The following is a 24,049-nucleotide window of genomic DNA, read 5'->3' on the forward strand; positions in this document are numbered from 1 at the left end:
TACACTGAGCGTTTTTGGTTTATAAATGTCTTTTATTTGTAATCGATCAATAAATGTGCGTATTTTCCCATTGTATACAGTCTATATGTGTATGAGCCTACTTTGTGCTTGCATATAAGATGACTCTAATGTCTCCGCATAGAAAGCCTTGCTCAGTGTTTATGTTCTGTTTTGTTCCAGCGCACGGCCCGCCCCTCACGGTGTGGCACGTCCTTACGCATTTCCACGTCGCAGTCCTGTCTCGGGCGAACTCCCTGCGTATGTATGCGTGTCTCCAGCTAGGCCAGAGAGTGATGGCGGCGCCCGTCCTGAGAGTGTCCACCCCTCGGTGGGAAAGAATAGCTAGGCTTCTCGTTTGCCTATTGGGCATACTGCTCTCTATATATGCCTTTCACGTCGAGACAGAAAAGGCTCGGGATCCGAGTTATAAGGCGATGTGCGACGTCAGCATCTCCATCAGCTGTTCGAAAGTGTTCAGCTCAAGGTAATTTGAATTCAGCAAAGAGCGCTCAATGAAGCTGCTGCTATTGTGGCAGCCTGGGAAGGGCTGGCGGTTCAAACTGTCAGAGGCTCCCAGCTAGCATCTGCCGGCTGCCCGCTAACGTGTCGCTAATGCTAACTGAAAACTATTAGTGCCGGTGTTCTGCGGGCTGGCTGTTAGTTAAATAACCTTTCTGAAATAAGTTAACTTTGTGCTTATCATTCAATAAGCATATCATTAGCTTTCTAGCTCAGTGAAGCTAACTTTGCTAACCGTCAGCTAACGCAACACATTTGTTAACGTTACACTTTAGCCAGTTAGCTATCAACAGTGAGTCGTCAGCATTGTAAAACTGAATCAATGGGCAAGTTGCTGATGGCTTATTTGAACCGGTCCTACTGGATGCTGTCTGTGTATGAATGGGTAGCACATCTGTAAACGCAACTTTAGCACAAAAGTTGACCACAGCTTGCTCAGACTAACGTTATTGGTGCATGGATGTTGCTGCTGAATGAGTCCATTCATTCCGCAGAACTCTGCTATGATGTTTGCTGGTTAGCTAGCTTAACGTTGTTCATATGGGGCAACTTTTAGACATACTAGCTAGCTCTCGCGTTAGCTGTCACGCTGCTGTCATTAGCTGCCATGCTAATGTCACCGGGCAGCTATCATTCAGTCCGAGGGGTTAAACACTATACACCGGCTAACTAAAGGGACAGTGCATATAAATGCTCCAGAGGTCAGTGTGGAGGACTGCAAAGGTGGATACCTTAAAGTTCCAGTGCTGCTAACCACCACACCGTTTTACAGATAGCTAAATGTTCATAGCTACATTAGTAAAGCGGCTGCAGGAGTTCTATTTAAGCTATGTGTGCGTTGAAAATAAATCAGATTCGTTAGTCACAAAGATGAGCTTGCAAGCATGTAGAATAACCTCCCTTTAAAGTTAAGATCACAGTTGTTTCATTCAAACAATTATCTGAAGTTACCATACTAGCTTGATTGTGGGCAACTGGAAATGACTCAAGAGAACCCCACCTATTTAAACAATTTTGAAAGTCTTTGCAGGCCTTGAACTCAAAGACTGGCTGGAATGTAACCTGTTTAGGACCCATTACATACGTGTAGGATAAGTGACTCAATTCACTGTCTGAGTACTAGAGATGCTATAGTTTTTGTCACCTAAAATAAGATGTCAACCATCAGCTCTGACTGAATGTTAACAAATATAGAAGAAATGACTGAATGAAGAAAAAAAATCTTCCTTGAATAATCTTAGTTCTAAAGGCGAATAAAGCTTAATATCCAGCAGTCTAATGGAGATAATGTGTATTTGTTATGTATGTAGAATGGCCTGTTTTGTGCATGCCTCTTAAAGACAAAGCTTTGAAACGCTGACCAGAATCAATCAATAAATTAATCAATACATTGTATTGGTCAGATGTAATCAGATAGGGAAGGTTCTATCCTTCAATCCTGCCAGGTCCTTCAATGTTTGCACAGTGATGCTAAGGGATTCATCCCATTTTATTAAAAAACTAAAATAGTCCACAAAAAAGAAACTCTCCAGAAAAGAAACAAAACAATGCCTATAGTGATACATTTAAGAGAAACATATTGTATAACATCTTAGATTTAAATATTACATTTACAAAAAAAATAACAAATTTAAGAATTAGCTTGAAATAATAACATTTCTTTGCAAATAAAACCCGAAATGCCAGATCCTTCAATTTGTGTATTGTCAATTCTGTAGTGAATATAATGGGATGCATGACTATCTGCATTGTAGCAAACCGTAATTCATTATATACAAAGATAATAGACTTCTACAATGTAATACATCAAATGAAATTGCTAATGCACACCAAAAGATGCATCCAATTCTTTAAAAACAAACACAATAACATGGGCATGTGGTTCTGGTGAATACAAATGAATAAAACAAAGGTCTGAGTTATTGATCCAGTCTCTTATCTCCATGCTTCTGCAGCACATCCTAAAAATGAGAAATAAAAACCTTTCATTCCGAGTGAATTCTAATGTTCACTAAAACATTAAATAGTAAGACAAAAATGAAAAGACATTCATGTGTGTTGTATTTAAATAGGTCATTGTTTGTTCATGCTTTTACAAATGATCTACTGATCTTCTATGCTGGAACTGACTTATTGATTAATTTGACGTATCTTTCTTAAAGTCATATGGCAGAAAACGCTAAGTAAGCAAGATTCAATTAATACTTTGCCTGACTGCAGTAGGAGGAGTTTTAAGAATTTTGCACAAAATCATATGCACTCTCAAAAAGTTTGTAGCACTACACAGATGAAAGACTGTTTCCTATGCATTACAACTGCACATACCCATCTTCTCTTTGGATAAGAATGTTGTATTTTCTTTGGATGAAATCCATCTTCTCTTTGTTGATGTTGCAAATATAAATGTTGTTATGCAGGACAAAATTAAGACCTGATCTGATGGTAGTATTTGAATGTCACCCTTTTAAAACATTACTAATAGAGTTGTTGAAATCAGAGAAACTCATTAAAGTGGCTGCCTCTATGGACTGACAGCCATCACGTGCACCACATCCTCTGGTGAAACAACCAAGCCTTGATTTTGGTAATCAAGCAGCGTTTGAATTTAGGTTTTTTCCTCACCTTCAACTGTGGCAGGTCCAGATTAGATTTGAAGTACTTTATTGATCCCACATTGGGAAATGGTTTTGTTGCAGCCACATATTTACAATACATTGCACATAAAAAATAACAAACATAAACCATAAATAGATATTTGAATATCTATGAAGTATCTATAGAAAACACATTATAAAATACACAGGATAAGTTAAAATACACTGTAATAGACCAACTACTACTGAACCAAAAAAAGGCACTGAGGTCTTTGAGTTTGGGTACATAATGTACAAATGAGTGACTCTGGGAAACTGCTTCAGACTATTTTTTTTACTGTTTTGTAGTAGAGCTGAAATGATACGTTGACATATTATTGACTGTGTTTTAAAACTCACAAATATGAAGTTTCCTGTTTTTATTTTCTTATATCTGATTTAAAATTTGGACTGACATAATAAGACTTGTAAAGACATCACTGGGCTCAAATAAACTAGGTTGGACATTTATTTAACCTTTTTATGACAGTATCTACACCAACATAGGGATGGTGAAATACCAGTGTTGATTAATTAATTGATTGATAACTGTAATATTTATAAATAAATATGGATCCAAAAAGAACAGAGCAGATTAATCGATCATGAAAATAAATGTTTTTTACAGCTGATTTTCCCTGAACACTTTTATGTACATTTGTATTTGCCTTACCTAAGAACTAAATGTTTCTAAAAAAGCAAACTTCACCCAGCCAATATACATTTTCTTTTAATTTAATTTAATTTAATTTATTTACATATACGGTACAGTACATATTTGGGGTTTGATTGTTCTCGGGTGTGATTCCGTCTCCTTAGTTGGTTGCTTTTTGTCATCCCGAGAAAAGTTGTAACTGCCTTCTCTGCTGATGTTCTTCTGGTTCAGGTGGGGTCGAGGATTTGGACTCCTCGGTTCAATCTTTGGAAATGACAGTGCACTGAACCAGCCCAACAGTGTCTACGGGATCGCTTTTTATGGCTTTCAGCTTCTACTAGGTAAGATGTCATTTTATTTAGAGCCCTTTTTTGGTATTGAAAATGTAGGTGACTCAACCATTTGCTTCCCTCTTTTATCGCTGCATTTGCCAAAAATGTCTCGCATGGCACTGACATCATTTTTAGTAGCCATGTATGAATACAAATATGTAGTTAAAGACTAAGACTGCAGAGATAACTGCAATGGTGGATTAGGGCCATTATTAGTTTAAAAGTAAAGAGGGGGAGAGGGGGGTTTATCCAAAAAGAAAACTCTTGAAAATAATCAAATCTATGATTTTAAAGTGGTACATTTCGAGGAAAAACCTGAATATTCTCTGATATTAAAAAAGTAATATCACACAAAAGCACAAATTTAAGGAACAAAAAAAGAGATTAATAACACATACATTTGAGTAAGATTTAAGTCGGAAGCATACTAGAAAAAAAACTTGAGGAGCTACATGACTTTGTTTCTCAATGTTTGATCAGTGGGGCACATGGTGATATCCTTTATCTGTCCATTGCGTTGGAGTTTCTGATGCTCATAAGCGATCACATCATCCATATCAGCATGTAGTTTTCTTCTGAATGGTGGCCTGCAGATCCGCCTGGCCACCTGGCGCCGGCTCAGAACAAGAGGGCCTTTTAGCCGCAGCAGTTAGCACTCACACAATGGCTGCCCAGTTAAGCCAAACTGTTACACAGGGTCAAGATTTCCATATTAAAGTCAAGATCAGAAGTCTTATTATTCTCACAGCCATGGAACACCCAATATTTGTCAGTAGAAACAACTCCAGAATCTGCATATTCAAGGTTTAACCTTTGATTAATGCCATTGTACAGCATGGGACAACATTAACACTTACTGTACACTCAATGTATAAAGACATAGAATAATGCAATAGCTGTGGCTTTTCCAATACATTTTCCTTTCACTGTAAATAAATGTTATGTAGAGAAGAGGGGTTGGCAATATGGACAAAATCCCCTCTCACGCTATTTGTTTTTTCGTATCACATGATGAAACAATTTCTGGTAAATCAATCAACTGAACATTTATATAAAAAAAATATGTATTGTCTATTTTCTCTGGTACTTAATTAGCTAGTTCCCCCCCCCCCCCCCCCCCCCCCCCCCCCCAAAATGTGTCTTTATTATATATTATATTGTCCAGCCCTAGAAGAAGAGAAGATAGAGATAAACTCAGAAAGTGCTTATTTTCCATGCTCAAAGTACTCTGCACTACAACTGCTTTATAAATGTCTGCTTGTGATGGATGTTAGCACTTGTATGACCCGCTGTAGTGGAAAGGGTACTCAGATATTTAACTTAAGTTAAAGTAGCAATTCCCCCGTGTAGAACGTTTTATAATCATATATATTGGATTATAGTTATTGATGCATAAATGTATGGATTATATTTATTGTTACAGCATTTACACATATATATATATATATACACACTGCTGGCTAATTTACTATGAGATAATTCACCATCATTTATTTTTGTAAATTATAATTGTTTTGATTATTTTAATCTGCAAAGTAACTGTAGTGAAGCAGAATATACAGAATTTACTCTAGACTGTAGTGAAGTTATAATGCATCATATAACTGAATACTCAATTAAGCCATAATCTTTCAAGTACCTCAACATTATACTTAAGTACAGTAATTGAGTAAATGTTCTTAGTAACTTAACACCACTGGATCTCATTTCATCAGATTCTATCACTAATAATCAGTAAACAATGTGTAAAGCACTAATAATGCCTCTAATTTAGTAACGCCTCAGTGATTTCACAATGAGTCATTACACACCTCACCCTTTAAAGCTGTCGACCTGTGTGACTCACGCATGTTCAGACACTCCAACTACAGACGAACTAGATATTCTGCCAGTAAGAAAACACAGGAACTACAGTTGATATTATTATTTCCTGTTAAAAATATCCAGACAAAATAATTCCAATACATTTTTTTTTTTTTTAAAGTTTCAATTTATGATATTATCCTAATTATCATCTGCTTAAAACTTTTGAAATTGCAAAAAAAAAAATCTGGAATCTCTTTGTTACCTTTTGTACATAAAAATAAAATGATTTCTATTATTATTTTATATTTAGTGAACATCAAATCTTAAGTAATGTAGTTATTAAGTAGCAACATTGTGCCAGTTCCTGTATTTAGCTCATCTGAGCTAAAAATCTTTTTTAAGTCACTCTGTTTGGGTATTGATGGTTATCCCGTTTATAAAAATTCACCATTATTAACTTATTTTAAGTGTTTTTTTAACGCAATGAAGGAAAAACTCCTATATCGTTCCATCCCAACCAGGAACCTACTATGTCAGCTTAGGTATGGACCAGCCAAATTGTTACTAATGAAACATCACAAGCTTGGCCTCATGTGACAACAGAATAATATGACCTGTGTTTAAGCTGAATGTCATCACGAGGTGGCTGGGTACAGAAATAGAAAACTGTCCGAGGCTGTAAGCTCAGAGTCATCAGGTTACTTGTGTGTTCTAAGGTTATGTCTTTTTTCCCTTTTGTTTCAGTTATTTTGTCTAAGCTTTAGTTTGTGTTTCTTGCCATAGGAATGACTGTGAGTGCAATGGCCGCCCTTATTCTCATGACGACATCCATCTTGTCGGTAGTGGGTTCGCTCTACCTGGGCTACATCCTCTACTTTGTCCTGAAGGACTTCTGCATCATCTGCATCACTACATATGCGCTGAACTTCATTCTCTTTACTCTCAACTACAAGCGACTGGTTTACTTGAACGAAGCCTGGAAGCAGCAGCTGCAGGCCAAGGAGGACTAAAGCTGTGGAGAACGGCAAGACAAGTACGACAAACAAACAAAGAAAAAGTAAAAAAAGAAACGTGACCTCTGAACATTTGACTTGCCACCAGGAGACCTTGCTTCCAAACGATGTTTATTCTGCTGTGTGTTAAAAAAAAAAATGAAGAAATTTAACTTAAATGTTGGGCCTAACATCTCAATGTTGCAAACACGGAAGGATTTCGAAGTGAAAGGTGTTTTTTTTTTTTTCTTCTTCATTGTTTAACATATTAAAGGGGCTGGCTGTGTGTGTGCAAGTGTGTGTGTGTGTGTGTGTGTGTGTGTGTGTGTGCGAGTGTGAGAGATAATGAGTGTGAGAGATAATGTCAACCCGAGCAAGCAGAAGCAGGAGGCCAGAAAACAGATCGATGGAGGACGGCTCTCTTTTGAACAAAAAGGACCACAGGATGGAGGAAAAAGTGACATTAAAGGGGTTTACTTGAAACGGTTAGAAAGGTCCTGTTACTGCACAGTGGATCTGCACTAAAACTCGGAACCGAGTAAAGGGTCCCAAAATTAGAAAAACATTCATTAGGTCATCGTACAGTTTGCAGATAAGGTTCAATGGCATGGTGGTGGGGGTAAAAAAACGATTAACATTTATACAGACTAGTTTCTTTTCATGTTTACACTTTGTGGTATGTTTCTTTTATGAAGAGGACCACTAAAAATAAAACACGGGACAATGTGAGATATTGTGTGTTAGACCAGTCAGATAGTTTTTTTTTGTTGCAATTCTGTAAATAGCTGCTGAGCAATGTTCCAGGCTAGATTGTGATTTAGTGTTGACACAAACTTTTTTTTTTTTAATGGAAAACCTACCAACAAAACAGGGGAAAACATGAGTAAATCTGGAACAAAAAAGCGATAAAGGTCACAGCAAGGTGGATGTGTTCTCCTGGTCAGGCATGCAGTTCAGAGTTATGTGGATTTCTTTGTTGTACGTGGTCATTATGTCATCTGAAGCCACAAACACACGAAACTGAACTATGGGTTCTTTTCACCAAGTTTGCAAAAAGGCACCCTCACCCCCTTTTTTTTGTTGGTTAATGTTTGATAAGCATTCCTGACACCCACAGAAGTGGGATCCATAAAGACTTATGTGCCTAAGAGTGTTAAGGTGAATTACCGTTTTCTTTTTCGGTGTGGGTGGGGCGGGTTAATGTCATGTTAACACACGTTCTGCTCGTTGTTTTACTGTCACAGGTCCAAGGCTTTATTTTTATGATCAGTTTTGTAAATGAAGATACCAGTGAAGTGTTTCTCCCTCCCTATTAGAGTCTCACGAGGTAGCGAAGGCTGCTACACTGTGATTGTCTCCTGAAGTGTAGAGCGGCCTGGTGGCGGAGGCGTCTCTTATCTTTGCTGTTTTAAAAAGGCTCATCTGGCTTTTTGTTCACTGTCCAGCCTGTATACATTTGATGTCAAATTGAACAGTAACGGTGATTTTGCAAAGCTGAGTTACAGTTCATTTGCAGGATGGGAACAAAAACGTTGTCACGATTTATGTTGAAGCAGCAGAAGCGTGAAAAGGAGTACGATTCTGAAAGAATTCAACACAGTATGTTAAGCCATATGTTGAGTTTGTGGGATTTCTCTGCTCTTGTAGGAATCCAGAGTTTTCAAAAGACACAGAAGTGGTTGATCTAACATAACAAGGCTTCTACAAAGACGGGTCACAGAATGGGGAAAAGAGCAGCCACAGCTGGCAGTGGCTCTGAAAGAAAGAAATCCACAGTTTCGTCAGTTCAGTTAAGTGACAGAATAGGACAATTGTCTCTGTATCATCTAAAACCCACTGATCAAAAGTCTCCAGACGCATGGTACACTATCTCTGGGCTTTAAGCAAATGTTGGCCATCTGACAATCTTACACACGCGCTGTCGATAGATCCAGAGCAGTTGTAATAATTGTGATTATGTGATTCATCTGTGGTGTTAAACCAGCTTGTTCACTCTTTCCATCACTGCTACTTTCCATACACCCTTCCCTTTAACAGAACTGTCCCCGACACTTTATTTTTGGGTCGCTTAAGTATTGATGATAGCAACTTACAGGAAGGTAGTGTCAGTGACGTGCTTCCTGTAATACCATGAGGTCATAGCTTGTGGAAACGGAGGTGATACTTCCCTCCCCCGCCAGGGTATTGGCAAAGTTAAATTGTTGTCTGTTCATGCATGTTGGAACGTGATTACTACTTATCATAAATAAGTTGTGTAATGTTATTTTAGGCCATCTTCCAAAGCATAGTATCATATTTCTTCAGGCTGCAGATAAAGGTTTCCTATTTTAATGGATGCTTCAGGCACTTAATCCTTCACAGTGAAGATGATGTATACTGCTCACTATGTCCATGTTTGTCTGTTTCATTATAACTGATACATTTGATGCAGTTTGGCAGCCTACTAGCTTAGTAACATAAAGGAATACTCCCACCAATTTAGCATACATTCCAATAACATTTATTTAAAATCGATGCAATTTGTTTTATTCCATGTATTCTTTTTCCTTTGCCCAAACCACCCACAATACAACTCGACCACCAACTGTTTTATCCGGAGATTTTGGTTTGGTATGGCCCAATATGACATCCTCAAATGTCTTCTAAAATATAGGAATGGCTGCCAGAAAGAAACTCTAATGGTTTGCTTTGAAAAATGGTAGGCACTTGCGCTACGTGACATGATTGGTATTAAACTGGCAAAAACATGCAAGCACTAAAGTCCTCTTTAAAAGAAAAAAGTGTAGTCCTCCATAAAATGATTTTAAATGTTGGCCCGTGACTTAAGTCATCTTTAAGATCTCCCTACTACAGTATTGTCTGGTCGGGCTAACATCGGGTTCTGTTTCATGTCAACTCAGAATAAGATTTTGGTCTTTAGTCTGGGAAAGCCTGTGCATTCATGTAGAACGACAAGTCTTGTAAGGATCCTCTTGCACAAGTCAAACTGACATTACATGCTTGTTTCTGTGGCTACAACTATGTGAGTGTCGACCGTAGAACAGGAGGCGGCCGACCATTAGCTTCATGATTCTTGTCATACGCAAGCCTATTACACTAGTTGTGTGCAGTTACTTTAAAGAAATGGGTCAGGAATTTGGATGATGAGTCAAAAGTTTGAAATCTTTGGCTGGTAACACATGTTGTGTGATGATTTTAAGGTCAAAAAGAAAAAGGTCAAAATGATCGATTAGTGCATTTCATGAATATTAGGGCCCTGAGGTATAACTGCCATGTTAGTTGCATCACCAATGCCAACAAAAGTGCCTTCCGTTTGATCACTAGGCCTTGAGCCAAAGACGAGCAACAGTAATAGCCTTGTAAAATGAAGAATGGTAACTGTAAAAAGCACGTATGCTTGCCTTCCTTAAGATTTAATCTGATCAATTGGTAATTTCCAAAGATGTGATTTAAAGTGCAAAAAACGATTCCAAATTTGGCAGACAAAATGCCCCGTCAAATCAATGGTCATTCCCCTTTTTCCTTCCTTAACTCCACTCTGTAATTCTCATCTTTATTTTGTCTAGCTAGGACATGTCTATTTAAACTACATGATTGTAATGTATTTCATCATTAATAATGCCCTTTAGCTGTTTAGACTGTTAACATTCTGGGTTACTTTAGTAAAAAAAAGTTGAGGGGGTTGGAGGGCTCGGAATCCATGTGTCAGCATAAAATGTTCATTGAATTTATTTGTGGAGGAAAACTTAATGGGTTTGCTTCTGTATTGCCAAATATGTTTTAAAATGCTGTATTTTCTTACATGGAAAAGTGTTACATGAATGGTAGGAGGGTGTGAAAAAAATAATCTGTTTAAATCCATTTTACCTTAAGGGAAAACTGTGGAAAAGGTTGACATGCGAACATTTTTAATTGTCATTGTCATGTGGAAATGATCTACCATTAAAACATTCCCTCTGAAACTACCTGTCATTTTAAGTTATTTGAATAAATACAATTCTGTTAAACAAATTAAGATAATGTTTGCCAACATAAAACTGAACTTCTGAAACAGGGAAGACGGCTTAAGGGCTTGGATGTATATGAATGAACACCTCACTAAAATAAATGCTGAGATCGCCAGAAAGGCCCGATTCCTGAGAAAACTACGAAAAATACAATCAACATGGACTGCAAACTGCAAAATCTTCATCAAGCTTAAAGGTGGGGTAGGTAAGTTTGAGAAACCGGCTCGAGATACATTTTTTGTTATATTCCATGCTAGAATTTGAAAATACACAGCCGGAAAAAAATCTCCCACTTCCTTACAGAGCCCCTCCTCTAACACACACGAACGCGCACATGACCAATGAGGGCACGAGATAAGTTTGTGCACAGATGGAAGGCTGACAGGCAGGTAGGCCATCCAGTTATTTTAGCCGGGCCGGCTAAAATGATTGGTCGTGCTTTTTACAGTCCTACGGCTTCCACAGATTACATTTTTTTATGGATTTTTTTGTCAAAGCACTTAAGATATTCATTGCTATCGGGATGTTAAGAGCATTCCATGGAATATAACAAAAAGTGTATCTCGAGCCGGTTTCTCAAACTTACCTACCCCACCTTTAACATCCCGATAGCAATGAATATCTTAAGTGCTTTGACCAAAAATCCATAAAAAATGTTTATCTGTGGAAGCCGTAGTACTGTAAAAAGCACGACCAATCATTTTAGCCGGCCCGGCTAAAATAACTGGATGGCCTACCTGCCTGTCAGCCTTCCATCTGTGCACAAGCTTATCTCGTGCCCTCATTGGTCATGTGCGCGTTTGTGTGTGTTGGAGGAGGGGCTCTGTAAGGAAGTGGCAGATTTTTTCCGGTTGTGTATTTTCAAATTTTAGCGATCTCGAGCCGGTTTCTCAAACTTACCTACCCCACCTTTAACGGATCCCCAGAACAAGCCAAAGTGTTAATCATCAGTGACCTGATGCCTGTACTACGAAGCCGGTTCAACATAACCTGGATATGTTTGAGTTACCCGGTTGACCTAATCCAAAACAAACGCGCTCTCGCTAAACTGTCCTACGACGCTGGTTATCAACTCGTTAACTCAAGCCAGGGTTTCTCTGGCCCTTTCTAATTTCTCTAATTTCCCCTCCTCGACTCCTCGGTCCTCCGGTAGTGACCCGGAAATGGATTTCAGTGCGCCATGTGGAAGGACATCTAATTTCTCTAAATGCACTTCGAGGACCGAGGATCGAGCATCGACCATCGAGGAGGCTCTCTGGAGGAGCTATAATCGAGGATACACTAATGGGTCCTCCGCGCCAGTCCGCGGATGTATTTCCGGCAACAGTAATGTTTAAAAGAGTCGTGACCCACGGCCGGACTTATCTCAGCCAATGACAGCTCTGCATGCATCCCCTGGATATTATTTTATTAACTGCTTGAATCAGACGCGATGTTTACAGGGAGAACAGCTGTGAGGTCCGAAAGCAGAGCAGTGTGTATAATATATATCACTCAGTATAACAGGCCTACATTACTCTCTTTATTTGTATGCTTTAGTTTAGTAGATAGCCTACCTACAAACAAAGAGTCGATATTTTTCTAAAACCATTTAGTGCTTCACATAATAAAATACAGCTGTATCCTGATATATATTATATGCTTTAGGAGCTGGAGGTGCGTGTTGTACAGTGTGTAGGTGCGTGTGGTACAGTGTGTGTATACGTGATAGTGTTACGTTATTATGAGAGTGCTCTCATACTTGTTTGAATCTGAAATTGTATATATTTATATAAATAATATATATGTGTGTGTGTATATATGTCCGCATCTGTAGCCTGTTATTGTCTCATTATACCGCACTGTGAATGAATTAAAAGTAAATATATAAGTCATCATGAACACATCTGTCCATCAGACAGAGTGCTGCTGTGCCTCCGGACGTCTCTTTAAAAAGACTGCTCAGAGGAGAGGATTTCTCATTTCTCTAACCGCCTGCTGCTTCCTCCCCTCCTCTCCTCGATTCCCCTCCTCGACTCCTCCGCTCGCATCTCCTGTGGGCGGGACTAAGACACGAGGATAGGAGTCGAGGAGGGGAGTCGAGGAGGGGAATTAGAGAAATGAGAAAGGGCCACAGTCCCGCTGAGTGCGCGTTCACATGAAAGGGGCGGGGTTAGCAACATTTGACCAATCACAAACATGGACAAGCGTACTGACAGCGCAGCGTCATTCTTCCTGAATGAAAAGTAAACTATAATATTAGACAAATATGAAGACGTTAAACTTTAAACATCCATGACTTAAACACTTTATCCAGGATAAAAGCCACATAGTTGCACCTGCAAGGTGAATACAGCTGGTAAAAAAAAACTGTTTGAATGCGTACATTAACAGGTTTATGATATCACTGCCCCGTCTAAGACACGAGTGGATCTGACTTTAATTACATTTGACTCGAGTGTTTCGTCAACTTAATGTGTTGCTTAAAATAATACTTCTGCATATGTGACACTGTAAGTGTTGCACGGCCAGATACGGCTCAAGAAGCTGACTCAGATAAGGAAATATATGATACATTATGATGTGATATTGTTAAATCAATAAAGTATGCACAGTCATCTTTCTTCTCTCATCCATTTATTCAGGGACATGAATCAGCATGGCTGTGCTGCGTAATCAACATGAGACATAGAGCGCTCCGCGCTTATCATGCGTCGTTATATGTGTCTATACCTTTGAGTAGCTGATCTAAATAGATACATTCTTGTATAGCTGATGCTAAAGACATGTATTCTGCCTCACAGGTGGATAATGCCACTGTTGGTTGTTTCTTTGTTTTCCATGAGATCAGAGAGCTTCCTTTACTTAGACTGACACAATATCCTGATGGGCTACGCCTGTCTGTTGCATCTGATGCCCAGTCAGCATCACAGTACACTTTTAGACCTAGTGCCTCTCTGTCATTTCTCTTAAAGCATAACTCCTGTTCTGTTGTGCCTTTTAGATACCTGAACACATGTTTTACTGTGTTCCAATGTTCCTCTGTTGGTTCAGCCAAGTGCTGAGATAGTTTACTGACCACAAAACCTATATCTGGTCTAGTGCATGTGGAAAAGTAAATTAAACTTCCCACTGCCTCTCTGTATTTTGTTGGGTCTGTCAATTTTTCAGAATCATCTGTTTGTTCAAGTTTTGGCTCACATGGGGTCCCCCTGGCCTTGCAATCCTGCATTTTGAACCTCTCTAGGATTTTCCCTATATATTTCTTTTGAGACATTTTAACTTCACCTTCTGTTTGGTGAAAATCAATTCCCAGGAAATGTTTCAACTTTCCCAGGTCCTTCATTTTAAACCTGTCAGAAAGCATAATCTTTACACCTTCCAGTACATTTGTGTTGCTTGCTGCTATGATCAGATCGTCAACCCATACAATCATGATGACCTTTTCATCATGTTTCTCTGTTGTATACACACAATGATCAGCTGGATTCTGTATGAAACCGTTCTCACTCAGACATGTATGTAATATCATTCCAGTTTCTACCTGATTGCTTGAGGCCATAGAGAGACCTTTGCAACTTACAAACTAGGTTTTCCCTGGTTATTGACTTTTCTTCATAGCCTTCTGGTTGCTCCAGATTTCACAATCAATGGGTGCATGCAAATAGGCTGTCTTAACGTCCATCTGGTGTAAAATGAGTCCCTCTTGTGCTGCTTTCTGCAAGAGTACTCTTACACTTGTCACAGCTGTGGGTGAAAATGTCTCTTTGTAGTCTGTTCCTGGTTTTTGACTGTAGCCTTTTGCTACAAATCTTGCCTTGTATTTATCTGATCCATCAATGTCACTTTTGAGTGCATAGACCCATCTACCCCCCACTGCCTTTTTACCTGGTGGCAACTGGGTGAGGTAGAAGGTCTCGTTCTCCTCCAGAGATCGCATCTCCTCGTCCATGGCATTCTTCCACTGCCTTGACTTTGCTGACACTATGGCATCATTGTAGGTTTGAGGGATATCACAGACTGCTCTGTAGCAAAAGTCCATGCATGTTTGTGCTTTGTCCTCTGCATCCTCAGTCTCAAAATCCTGTAGATGAGTTGGTCTCTTTTTGTTTCTCTGTGGATACCTTTTGGTTACAGTCTCTGTGGCTTTACTCGGCTGTGTACATTCAGTCTCTTCAAGTAAAGTCTCAGGTACACACATCTGAATACCATGACTTGATACATTTTCCACATTTATATCATTGCCTATGGCCCTGGAGTGTGCATCCTCATGACCACATTCTATATGTGATTCAGATGTTTGTGTTTCCTTTTCTTTTGCGCTTTTGGTTGTGAATTTCACCGACCTGTGCTTTTGCACCCTCTCTGTTTCTGGGTAATACACCAGATAAGCTGGGCTTGCTCACATCTAGAGTCTAGCTTCCCTTTTTCTTGTTTGTAAGCTAAACATGTTTGCAGTTTGGATACATTTGGTTCTTTGCCTGTGAACAACTCGTATGGCGTTTTCTTTGTGCGCCTACTGTAGCACCTGTTTCTTACAAAAGCTTCAGTCTGCATAGCGTAGTTCCATAGCTTGTCTGGTAACCCACTCTCTATCAATAAGCATCTGCACATATCATAGAGAGTTCGCCAGCTTCTCTCTGCTGTACCATTTTGGTGTGGTGAATAGGGTGCAGACGTTTCATGTCTAATCCTATTTTTAGTTAAGAGTGCCTGAAAGTCTCGGCTTGTAAACTCAGTGCCGTTGTCTGAACGAATACACTTGACTTCTCCATAAGGTGCTATGTCTGCCAAGAACCTTTCTGTGGCTTGCACTGTATCACTTTTTGACTTCAGAAAATATACCATCACAGTGCCTGAATAGTCATCTGTAAATGACTGTGCATATCTGTGGCCTTCTCTGCTCAGTGTTGACATGGGACCAGTTAAATCAGTATTTACTAGCTCCAAGGGTTTCTCAGCCTTTCTGTCTGGCTCCCTATTTCTAGTCTGTGTGAATTTTCCTTGTGTACACACTTCACATAACTGAGTAGGCTTAACTGCTGTTCCTTTTATCTCCATGCCTGTCACTACACTTTGTAATTTCTGTACATGTTCATAGTTGCAATGACCCAAAATCTCATGCCAAGTTTGCATATCATGACACCCTTTATATTTTTCAACATTTTCTGTAACAGTTGGTAATACAAATGTCCACTCTCGTGGATGTCAAACCTGCTACTGTCCTTGGTAACCATGTGGCTTTCTCCTTTCTTGAAGGTGATTGTCGCTCCTCCATTTGCCGCTCTTGCCACAGAGAAGATGTCATGTGGGTATGAAGGTATGTACAGTGCATCCCGTAGCTGTGCTCTGTGCTGTCGTCCAGTGTTGTCTAGCAGATACACGATCGCTGTTCCTCTGCGTTGTGCTATTCCGCTGCATTTGGTCCCGTCCGCTAACTCCACTGAATGTGTCCCTGAAAGGAATTAGTCATCAAAGCTGTCAAACTTTTAAATATCGTTCACGATGTGGGATGTTGCTCCAGCGTCCACCATGATGCCTCTCATCTCTACGTTGTCTGGAGGTCTCCTGCTCTTTGTGTGCTTTGCCTTGAAGAATTGGTCTTGTTCGCTGTTTTCCTCCTCTTTCACTTTTCTGACACCATCTTGTCCGCCTTTTTTCTTGCACAGGGATTCTTCGTGTGTGTTATTTTTGCAGTAACCACACCACACTTTTCTGTAACATGTTCTTGCCTTATGCCCTCTTATTCCACATTTGTAGCATATAACGTTAGCATCTTCTTCTTTGCTATTGTTAGCAGACATCCTGCCGGGGCCTCTGCCTTGTCTAACATTAGTTTTCATCACGTTATCTGTGGTTTATTTTATCTTACATTTTTCTGCCTCTTCGTATGCACGCGACTTCGTCTCCTTTTAAAGTCTATGAATGTAACGTTATCTTCATTCTGCGTTACATTAACAGCCAGTGGCTTAAAGGTGTCTGGTAGTCCTCCTATTGTCGCTCATGGTCTCACCTGTTTCCCATAAAGCCGTGATAATGTTCTCCGCCCTTATAAGGTAGTCGGTAACGGTGGGTTACGTATTGTAACCCTAGTTATATAAGCACAGGCGGAGCCCTCTACTGGACTATATGGGTACTGCCCTTGACCTTCCTATGCGAGCGTTCACCGGCCCCCGGGGGCGGGCCTACCTGAGTGCGCGTGCAGGCCCACAGTATATAAGGCGGCCTCGCCTCCCGACTGACAGGAGTTAAAACAAAGCACAAATATAATTCAGTTAAAAAGGATGTACAGAAACACTTTTTTGGAAAACTATGAGAATGAAGAAAGGTGATTGAAGATGAGAAATTATTGTAAATGTATGTATAAATGTAAATATGTAACTTGCAGAAATGATTTAAAGGATAATCATTGATCAGCAGTAAGTAAGGGGTGGGAATTAATAAGCATTTGCTTCCTCCTGCTCCCTTTCGGACACATATGATTTATTATTATTATTAATATATATACATATTAATATGAACATTTTTGTTGAATATATAAATATTATTATGAATATTTATGTTGAATATATAAATATTATTATGAATATTGATAAAATAGTGTATTCTAACAATACGGTATTCTGTTTTTCACATTTGTTTTTTTTAATCTGTTTGAAATAAAGATTGAAATGAAAAAAATGAAATTAAGACTGACTAAACTTAAACAATGCTATAATGTTGTTACTGTGGCATTAAAGGATATTAAAGGGAATGCGCTTCAGAAAAAAACATTACCATGATATGACGTTAGACTTGTTTTGGTGATACATTTTCTCCTTTATATCGTTAACTTAAAACGGGTGGGAAAAGGTTTTACCAGGAAGAAATCCTAAATAATTGTAATTGTTTTTAAAACATCGGTAATGGTGCACTCGTGTGGCTAAAATAAGTATTCCAACAACAAACATTTTAAATGATCCTAAACCCTTTCAAACCTTTAAAAACCTCACAGGTGAAAAAATATATCAAGAACTGAGAAAGATTACCCTGTCAAAATGTGTTTTTCACCTGTTCAAAAGTCATTAACAAAAACATGATAAGGAATTAAATCAGTTGTTTTTTCTCATTTGGCTCTCAGGGCTCCCTTACATTTTCTTGCTGGACATCAACAGAAAGATCTCTTCTTAATGCACTTCCAATTAAAGTTGCTGGGACAAAATCCACAGCCCTTCCTGTTTTAACTATTTCAAAGTGTATCCAAACAATTAAATAAGGCTTAAGCAGTTACACAAATCAAGTCAATATGTTCCATTTAGTTTTTAGTGTCCTCTTGTTACTGTCCCTCAATCACAGTTTGGCAAGGGAATACTCTCCAGTGAACAAATATGTTCACTTTTGAACATATTTGTACACTTTAATTGGAAGAACATTAGGAAGTGAATTAACAATAGTTTTATTAACCACCAAAACACAGAACCATACTATTTCCTTAATGCAACTTGATAGTGTCTATACTGTCTAACCCCGGATGATGTATTCTTTTTTACATTTAAGAAAGCTTCTCCAGAGCAACAGAAATCATTGCTGACATTTCTTTCACAGGCTTAGCACTCGTGATTAGTGGAGTGAACTAAATGTAAAAAATGGTAGGGTGCCCCTTTAGTCCCATTCTAACATCAACGTCATATAAAATCCAATATTTCTCTACATCTTATAGAAATGTAAAATTGGGTAGTAATTTAGTTACTGGCAATGTTAGGGTTTTAGCAATTTGAGTATAATTCTTCAGGTTTTTTTACTTTCTAAAACTATCATATATTTAATAAGCGAAAACAATACTGGATGCAGATGCAATGAAATACTGTTGAACTTTAAATGACAAAGGATATTAAAAATCAGGAAGTGAACATATACAACAGCCCTACAGTTGATAAGAAAACCATGTGTCACCGTGACCAAGAAAAACTAATAACTAGCACTGATTAACACATTCATCTCCGGTTATGCAACAATTATTGTGTAAATAGCTATCACAGTTGGACCAAATCCAAAGCAAGCATTACAAAAGGAGGGAGAAAAGTGCCTTGAACTGATTTTTATTATTATTTAAAGGTCCCATGTCATGCTTTTCCGGTTATTACCCATCCCCTTGTGTGTTATGAAGGTTTTTATGCATGTAAACGGTCTGCAGAGTCACAAACCCTCAAAGTACACCCTGTAGGGAGTAAAACTCTAACACAGAAGCCGTTTAGAACAGAGAGTGAATACACATACTATACAGAGATGCTGTATGAGAAACCAATGTGATTTTGGAAAATTGCACAATTTAAATCTATTCTAGTATACCTCAACAATGGAAATATGATCAGTAGAAATGGCCATGACATGGGACCTTTAATGCTATAATAGATGAAAGAAATCTGAAACTGAGTGTAAATATTCAGTATTTGTTCAGCTGTAACACCGAGGTCAGTCATGTGATGGCGAACACGCAGTCCCTGATTGTGACAAAAGATCTGATCACTGTCACACCGCCATCAATAATTCTCTTTTTACTTAACGTTCTAGTCGGGTGTCACATCTTTTAAACCTTTCTTCACAGTGACTTTAAAGGGGCCCGATGACGCTTTTTGGTGTCTTCCTTTTCCTGTAGTGTGTGATATAGGTTTTGTGCATGTGAATGGTCTGCAAATATTAAAAGTCCCCTCCAGAGGGAGTTTCTTCCAGACACGCCCAATTGGACTCCTTTGTTTACTTCCGTAACACAGTGACATCACTATGCAGTGGTGTAAAGTAACTAAGTACATTTACTCAACTCAAGTACAATTATGAGGTACTTGCACTTGAATGAGTATTTCCATTTGATGCTACTTTGAACTTCTACTCCACTACAATTCAGAGGCAACTATTGTACTTCTACTCCACTACACACTACATTAACATAGTACCTTTAGTTACATTGCTGATATTAAATAATGATGTGAAATGTAATCAACACTTAAATAAGACTACACCTCACCTGGATTAAATTCAAATGCTACCCAGCTGTAAATTAAGTAATTAAAATGAGTTCCACCTTTACCAGTTGTGATAATCATATTAATACATCAATAATTATAATCATGAGCTATAATAAATATGATTCTGAAATGGGCCAATCTGCATAATGAGTACTTTTACTTTTGGTACTTTAAGCATATTTAGATGCCAATACTTTTCTACTTTCACTTGAGTAACATTTTAATTATGGACTTTTACTTGTAACAGAGTATTCCTACACTCTGGTACTTCTACTTTGAATTAAGTACAAGATCTGAGTACTTCTCCCACTTTTGGTGAAAGCCTGTCTCAACAGCCGCAAACATTGCTCTACTCTAATTTCCACGATATCTAAAAACTTTCTTTCTCCATCAATACATTGCTATCGCTTTACATTTACTTTTTAAGAAAGAAAACAATTTAAACGAAGGAACACGGTGTGAATTGAGTTTAAAGGTCCCATGTCATGGCCATTTCTACTGATCATAATTCCATTGTTGAGGTATACTAAAATAGATTTATATTGTGCAATTTTCCAAACTCACATTGGTTTCTCAAACAGCATCTCTGTATAGTATGTGTATTCACTCTCTGTCCTAAACGGCTTGTTGGAGCTCCTGCCCCCCCCTCCCTATGAGCCCAGTGGGCGTCTGCGAGACACAGCCCGAACACACACACACCCGCAGCCTGGCTGGGAGTTTGTGTGTGTGCTCACACACCGACTCACAGCCTCGCCGCGTCCCGCCGTCTCAGGGAGGAGAAATCAGCGGAGCTGCAGCTGAGAAAAGATTGAGTGTGTGTGTGTGTGAGGAAGTCCGCGGATTGGTCAATTTGGACCAATCCACGGACTTAACGTAACGGCTCCAATGATTGGTCCATTTGGGTATGGGCACGTCACTGTACCCAGGAAGAAAAAGAGAAATCTCCAACGAGGCGTTCTGGGGCAGCATAGACAGGTATTTTCTGTGTTAAGAGTTTTACTCGCTACAGGGTGTACTCTGAGGGTTTGTGACTTTGCAGATTGTTTACATGCATAAAAACCTTCATAACACACAAGGGGACGGGTAATAACCGGAAAAGCATGACATGTACTTTAGAAACATTTTGAATGCAGGAGTTTTACTTCTAACAGAGTATTCCTACACTTTGGTACTTCTACTTAAGTACAAGATCCGAGTACTTCTCCAACCTGTCACTATGTAACACTCGCTCTTTTATTGGCTGGCGCTCCAAAACATTGTACGTGATAGGCTAAGAGGCGGGACATCTTTAAGCGGTTTACTAATCACAACAGAGCCGGCCAGCTAACCAATCAGAGCAGACTGAGCTCTGGTTTCAGACAGAGGGTGAAAAGAGGTGCTGCAGCACAGGTAGTATGAGAAAAATAAAGAGCTTTTTGAACATTAAAGCATGGAGACATGTCACAGTAGAGGCAAAAAAGACCTGCAAATTAGCATAATATTGTGCACAATGTTACATAAAGAAAACCCACAGTTGGCATAATAAGTTAATGTTTTGTCTTTAATAGCTTGATTCATATCAAAATTCATTTTCTTTCTTTATAAAAATAAAACACTTTCTCTGATTGGAAAGAGCATTGGATCACAGACAGTACATATTTTCAGTTATTTTATCTTTGAAGAGCTAAAACATGCTTGCTGTTAAATTCTTAGAAATGACAGCGTGTTTTGTCACAATAAACTAAAATCCTATTTAGATTAAATTATTCAAGACATTGTCACCCAAACACACAGAGGAAAGGAAAATGGACGAGTGTGGTTGCTCCCTTCCCTTCTGACTGGAGGAAAGTTCAGATCCATTCACGGAAGAAGGATTTTGATTGGTCTTCCACTTTGACCTTTTTATGATACATACATCATGTGTATCAACATATCCTGCAAACACTAAAAGTATAACACTGTCAGTTAGGTGTATCCTCATAAAAACATCACAATTTGAATTATTTTTATAAAATGTGAATAGCACTTTTGACTACTTTTTGTTTGTATCAGCATAAAGAATTGCTTTTATGTTATGAAAATATTCCAGATTGAAGGAAAAATATGTCATTATACAGGGTTCTTACACCTTTTCCAAAGTCAAATTCAAGCACTTTTCAAGCATTTTCAAGGTGCATTTTCAAACTTTTCAAGCATCTTACAGCTGTTGTAAATTACATATTTATATACACATACTTATACTCAAATGATTATTTCCCTACCTCACATTAAATCAGATGTTCTTTATGCTATAAACAACCAAATGTGTGTTTCATAATAGCATTCTACATGAGGATGAAAAATGAAAAATGTTAGAAAAGAAAACTAAGTTTAATATTTCAAAATGTGTGACCCATCTGTACGTAGACTGGGCATCCCATATAACCTGGCTGAGCCAATATAAAACAATCAGCCAAATAACTTTTCAATATATTATTGATTACTATTTTTGAGGTACTTTTAGGTTGGCAGTAAACACAAGTCAGAGGTAAATGGTGTACTTTGACTCCACTACATGTATTTAATACCTTTAGTTACTTTACAGATGTGGATCAATGATGTGAAATATAATCAAGTGTTAAATCAGACTTTAGTTCCACCTGGAGTAAATTCACAAGCTACTCTGTAGTATACAAAGTCATTCAAACTAGCTGCAACTTTACCAGCTTTGATAACACTTTCATGATCAATCATCAGGGTTCTTACACCTTTTCCAAAGTCAAATTCAAGCACTTTTCAAGCATTTTCAAGGTGCATTTCCAAGCTTTTCAAGCATCTTACAGCTGTTGTAAATTACATATTTATATACACATACTTATACTCAAATGATTATTTCCCTACCTCACATTAAATCTGATGTTCTTTATGCTATAAATAACCAAATGTGTGTTTCATAATAGCATTCTACATGAGGATGAAACATTTACATTTTTAGAAAAGAAAACTAAGTTTAATATTTCAAAATGAGACCCATCTGTACGTAGACTGGGCATCCCATATAACCTGGCTGAGCCAATATAAAACAATCAGCCAAATAACTTTTCAATACATTATTGATTACTATTTTTGAGGTACTTTTAGGTTGGCAGTAAACATAAGTCAGAGGTAAATGGTTTACTTTTACTCCACTACATGTATTTAATACCTTTAGTTACTTTACAGATCTGGATGAATGATGTGAAATATAATCAAGTCTTAAATCAGACTTTAGTTCCACCTGGAGTAAATTCACAAGCTACCCTGCAGTATACAAAGTCATTCAAACTAGCTGCACCTTTACCAGCTTTGAGAACACTTTAATGATCAATCATTATAAAACATATCATATACAATTATTAGGGATGCTCCGATCGCCAATTTTGGGGCCGATCGCCGGAATCAGCTTGTTCCAGAGGTAGATAAAATAGCTAAGTGTGTTAGGTCTAACTCTTAATGTGTGTTCTGCTCCGCTCACCGGTCCGTCACAGCGGGTGGAGCTGCAGGATTTCTGCTTCACACACACGTTGCATACCGCTATTTTATTGTCACTTTCGGACACTTAAAATACTGCCAGACTAGTGAAGCCATTTTGGCGAGCTTGTTTTGCCGCGCACAGAGAAAAGTGTCATGTATTTTATATGCAACGATAGCCTAATCTAAAATGCTCTACTATGGCGTACCTTTCGTGTGGTGTGTGGCGTCAGCGCAGACTCTCGCATCGTTATTGTTGCACACTTTGCAGGAGGCTACTCTTGGGCTTCGCTTGACCCTCGTCTTAGCCATGGCTTGTATTTGTCTTCTGCTAGCCAACGCTCGTTGAAACGGCAACCTCCTGGCATACTGTCATCTATCACTCTCATCAGAATGCCCAGGTCACACACGTAACAAAAACACTTGCCGGTCACGCGCATTGCGCGGGAAGGCCGGAGCGGAGCTGTTTTATGTAAAAGCGAAGCAATTAAGCTCGCTCCGACTTCTTTATTTTCTTTTAATCTAAAAAGCGAAGTAAAGCATTTACAATTTCAAGCACTTTATCCCAAATTCAAGCACCATTCCCAAAATTCAAGCACTTTTCAAACCTTGAAAACACCTCGTACAATTTCAAGCATTTTCAAGGATTTCCAGCA

The 24,049-nt window shown here is 38.6% G+C and overlaps 1 protein-coding gene across 1 annotated transcript; it reads left to right on the plus strand.

Annotated features, from left to right (window-relative positions):
• Positions 1-226: 226 nt before the first annotated feature.
• On the plus strand, positions 227-10,902 carry vkorc1l1 (vitamin K epoxide reductase complex, subunit 1-like 1). The gene is made up of 3 exons (XM_034113398.1): positions 227-484; positions 4,039-4,148; positions 6,729-10,902. The coding sequence occupies exons 1-3, from the start codon at positions 261-263 to the stop codon at positions 6,953-6,955; spliced, it is 561 nt and encodes a 186-aa protein (XP_033969289.1). The 5' UTR covers positions 227-260; the 3' UTR covers positions 6,956-10,902.
• The last annotated feature ends 13,147 nt before the right edge of the window (positions 10,903-24,049 follow it).

This window comes from Trematomus bernacchii, unplaced genomic scaffold, assembly GCF_902827165.1.
Source record: "Trematomus bernacchii unplaced genomic scaffold, fTreBer1.1, whole genome shotgun sequence".
Taxonomy (NCBI): domain Eukaryota; kingdom Metazoa; phylum Chordata; class Actinopteri; order Perciformes; family Nototheniidae; genus Trematomus; species Trematomus bernacchii.

Excerpts from the sequence above, each read along its gene's own strand:
- vkorc1l1 (XM_034113398.1), top strand. The coding sequence starts at position 261 with ATGTATGCGTGTCTCCAGCTAGGCCAGAGAGTGATGGCGGCGCCCGTC. Across the intron at positions 485-4,038 it reads TCGAAAGTGTTCAGCTCAAG|GTGGGGTCGAGGATTTGGAC; the intron begins GTAATTTGAATT and ends CTTCTGGTTCAG. Across the intron at positions 4,149-6,728 it reads TGGCTTTCAGCTTCTACTAG|GAATGACTGTGAGTGCAATG; the intron begins GTAAGATGTCAT and ends TTCTTGCCATAG.